At 40.3% G+C, this 1157-nt stretch overlaps 1 protein-coding gene across 1 annotated transcript in view; it reads left to right on the top strand.

Annotated features, from left to right (window-relative positions):
* Positions 1 to 205: 205 nt before the first annotated feature.
* The window catches only part of LOC137645304 (zinc finger BED domain-containing protein 5-like), a 1353-nt gene continuing 401 nt past the window's right edge, over positions 206 to 1157 (top strand). The window contains exon 1 of the mRNA XM_068378121.1: positions 206 to 1157. This exon is cut by the window's right edge and continues 401 nt beyond it. Within this exon, the coding sequence (XP_068234222.1) occupies positions 206 to 1157 (952 nt within the window).

Raw genomic sequence — 1157 nt, forward strand, 5'->3', positions numbered from 1 at the left:
GACGAAACATCCAGAACAGGCAAAGAAAGATTTGGATTTCTTCAAACGGCATGAACGGTGTCTTAAAAGACAAAGACTCGATAGAAGTGGGTCGTTTCAGCAGCAGAGTGCAACCGTATTGGAAGCCTCATATGAGATTGCATTCGAAATTGCTAAATAAAAAAAGGCTCACACGATTGGAAAAACACTTATTAAACCCTGCATGATGGAAGCAGTAAATCTTATTCTTGGAGAAACCAGTGCAAAAAAGATGCAGCAAGTATCCCTGTCAAATAATACTATACAGAGGCGCATTTCTAAAATGTCTATGGATGTGAAGGAACAGGTTTTGACTGAAATTAAGGGTTTCCCTTTGTTTTCCTTTCAACTCGATGAGTCAACAGATGTAAGTTCATGTTCTCAGTTGCTTGTCTTCGTGAGATACATTAATTCAGGTGACATTAAAGACGAATTCTTATTCTGCAGTGCACTTGAAACCACAACAAAAGCTGATGATGTCATGGAAAAAGTTTCAACTTTTTTCCAAGAGGAAGATCTTCAATGGGAAAACGTGTGTGGGGTTTGTACGGATGGGGCACCAGCTATGCTGGGATCGAAATCAGGATTCCAATCGAGAGTGAAGAAGCTAGCACCTCAAGCAAAGGGCATCCACTGCATGATTCACCGATATGCTCTCGCCAGTAAGACTCTCCCTGCTTCTCTGCAGGAAGTGCTTCAATCTGTAATCAAAATTGTAAATTATATCAAGACTAAAGCACTCAACACTCGCCTATTCAAAGAACTATGCAAAGACATGAATGCTGACCACGAAGTCCTTCTCTTCTACACAGCAGTACGTTGGTTGTCGAAAGAAAACGTTATTAATCGTGTCTTTGAAATGAAAGATGAAATAAAGCTATTCCTGGAGACTCAAGAAAGGAAAGATCTTGTTGTCCACTTCGAAGATGAAGCATGGAATAAAAGGGTTGCGTACCTAGCCGACATTTTTGACCAACTGAACAAGCTCAATTTGAAACTTCAAGGAAGGGAGACACATGTTCTCCTTTTTCAAGATAGTCTTCGAGCCTTTGTTTCCAAACTGCAAAACTGGCGTTGGAAAACTAATCTTGGAAACATCGCTATGTTTGAAAAACTTTGTGGAGTGATGGATGAGTCTC

The sequence above is a fragment of the Palaemon carinicauda genome, chromosome 8, assembly GCF_036898095.1.
Source record: "Palaemon carinicauda isolate YSFRI2023 chromosome 8, ASM3689809v2, whole genome shotgun sequence".
Taxonomy (NCBI): domain Eukaryota; kingdom Metazoa; phylum Arthropoda; class Malacostraca; order Decapoda; family Palaemonidae; genus Palaemon; species Palaemon carinicauda.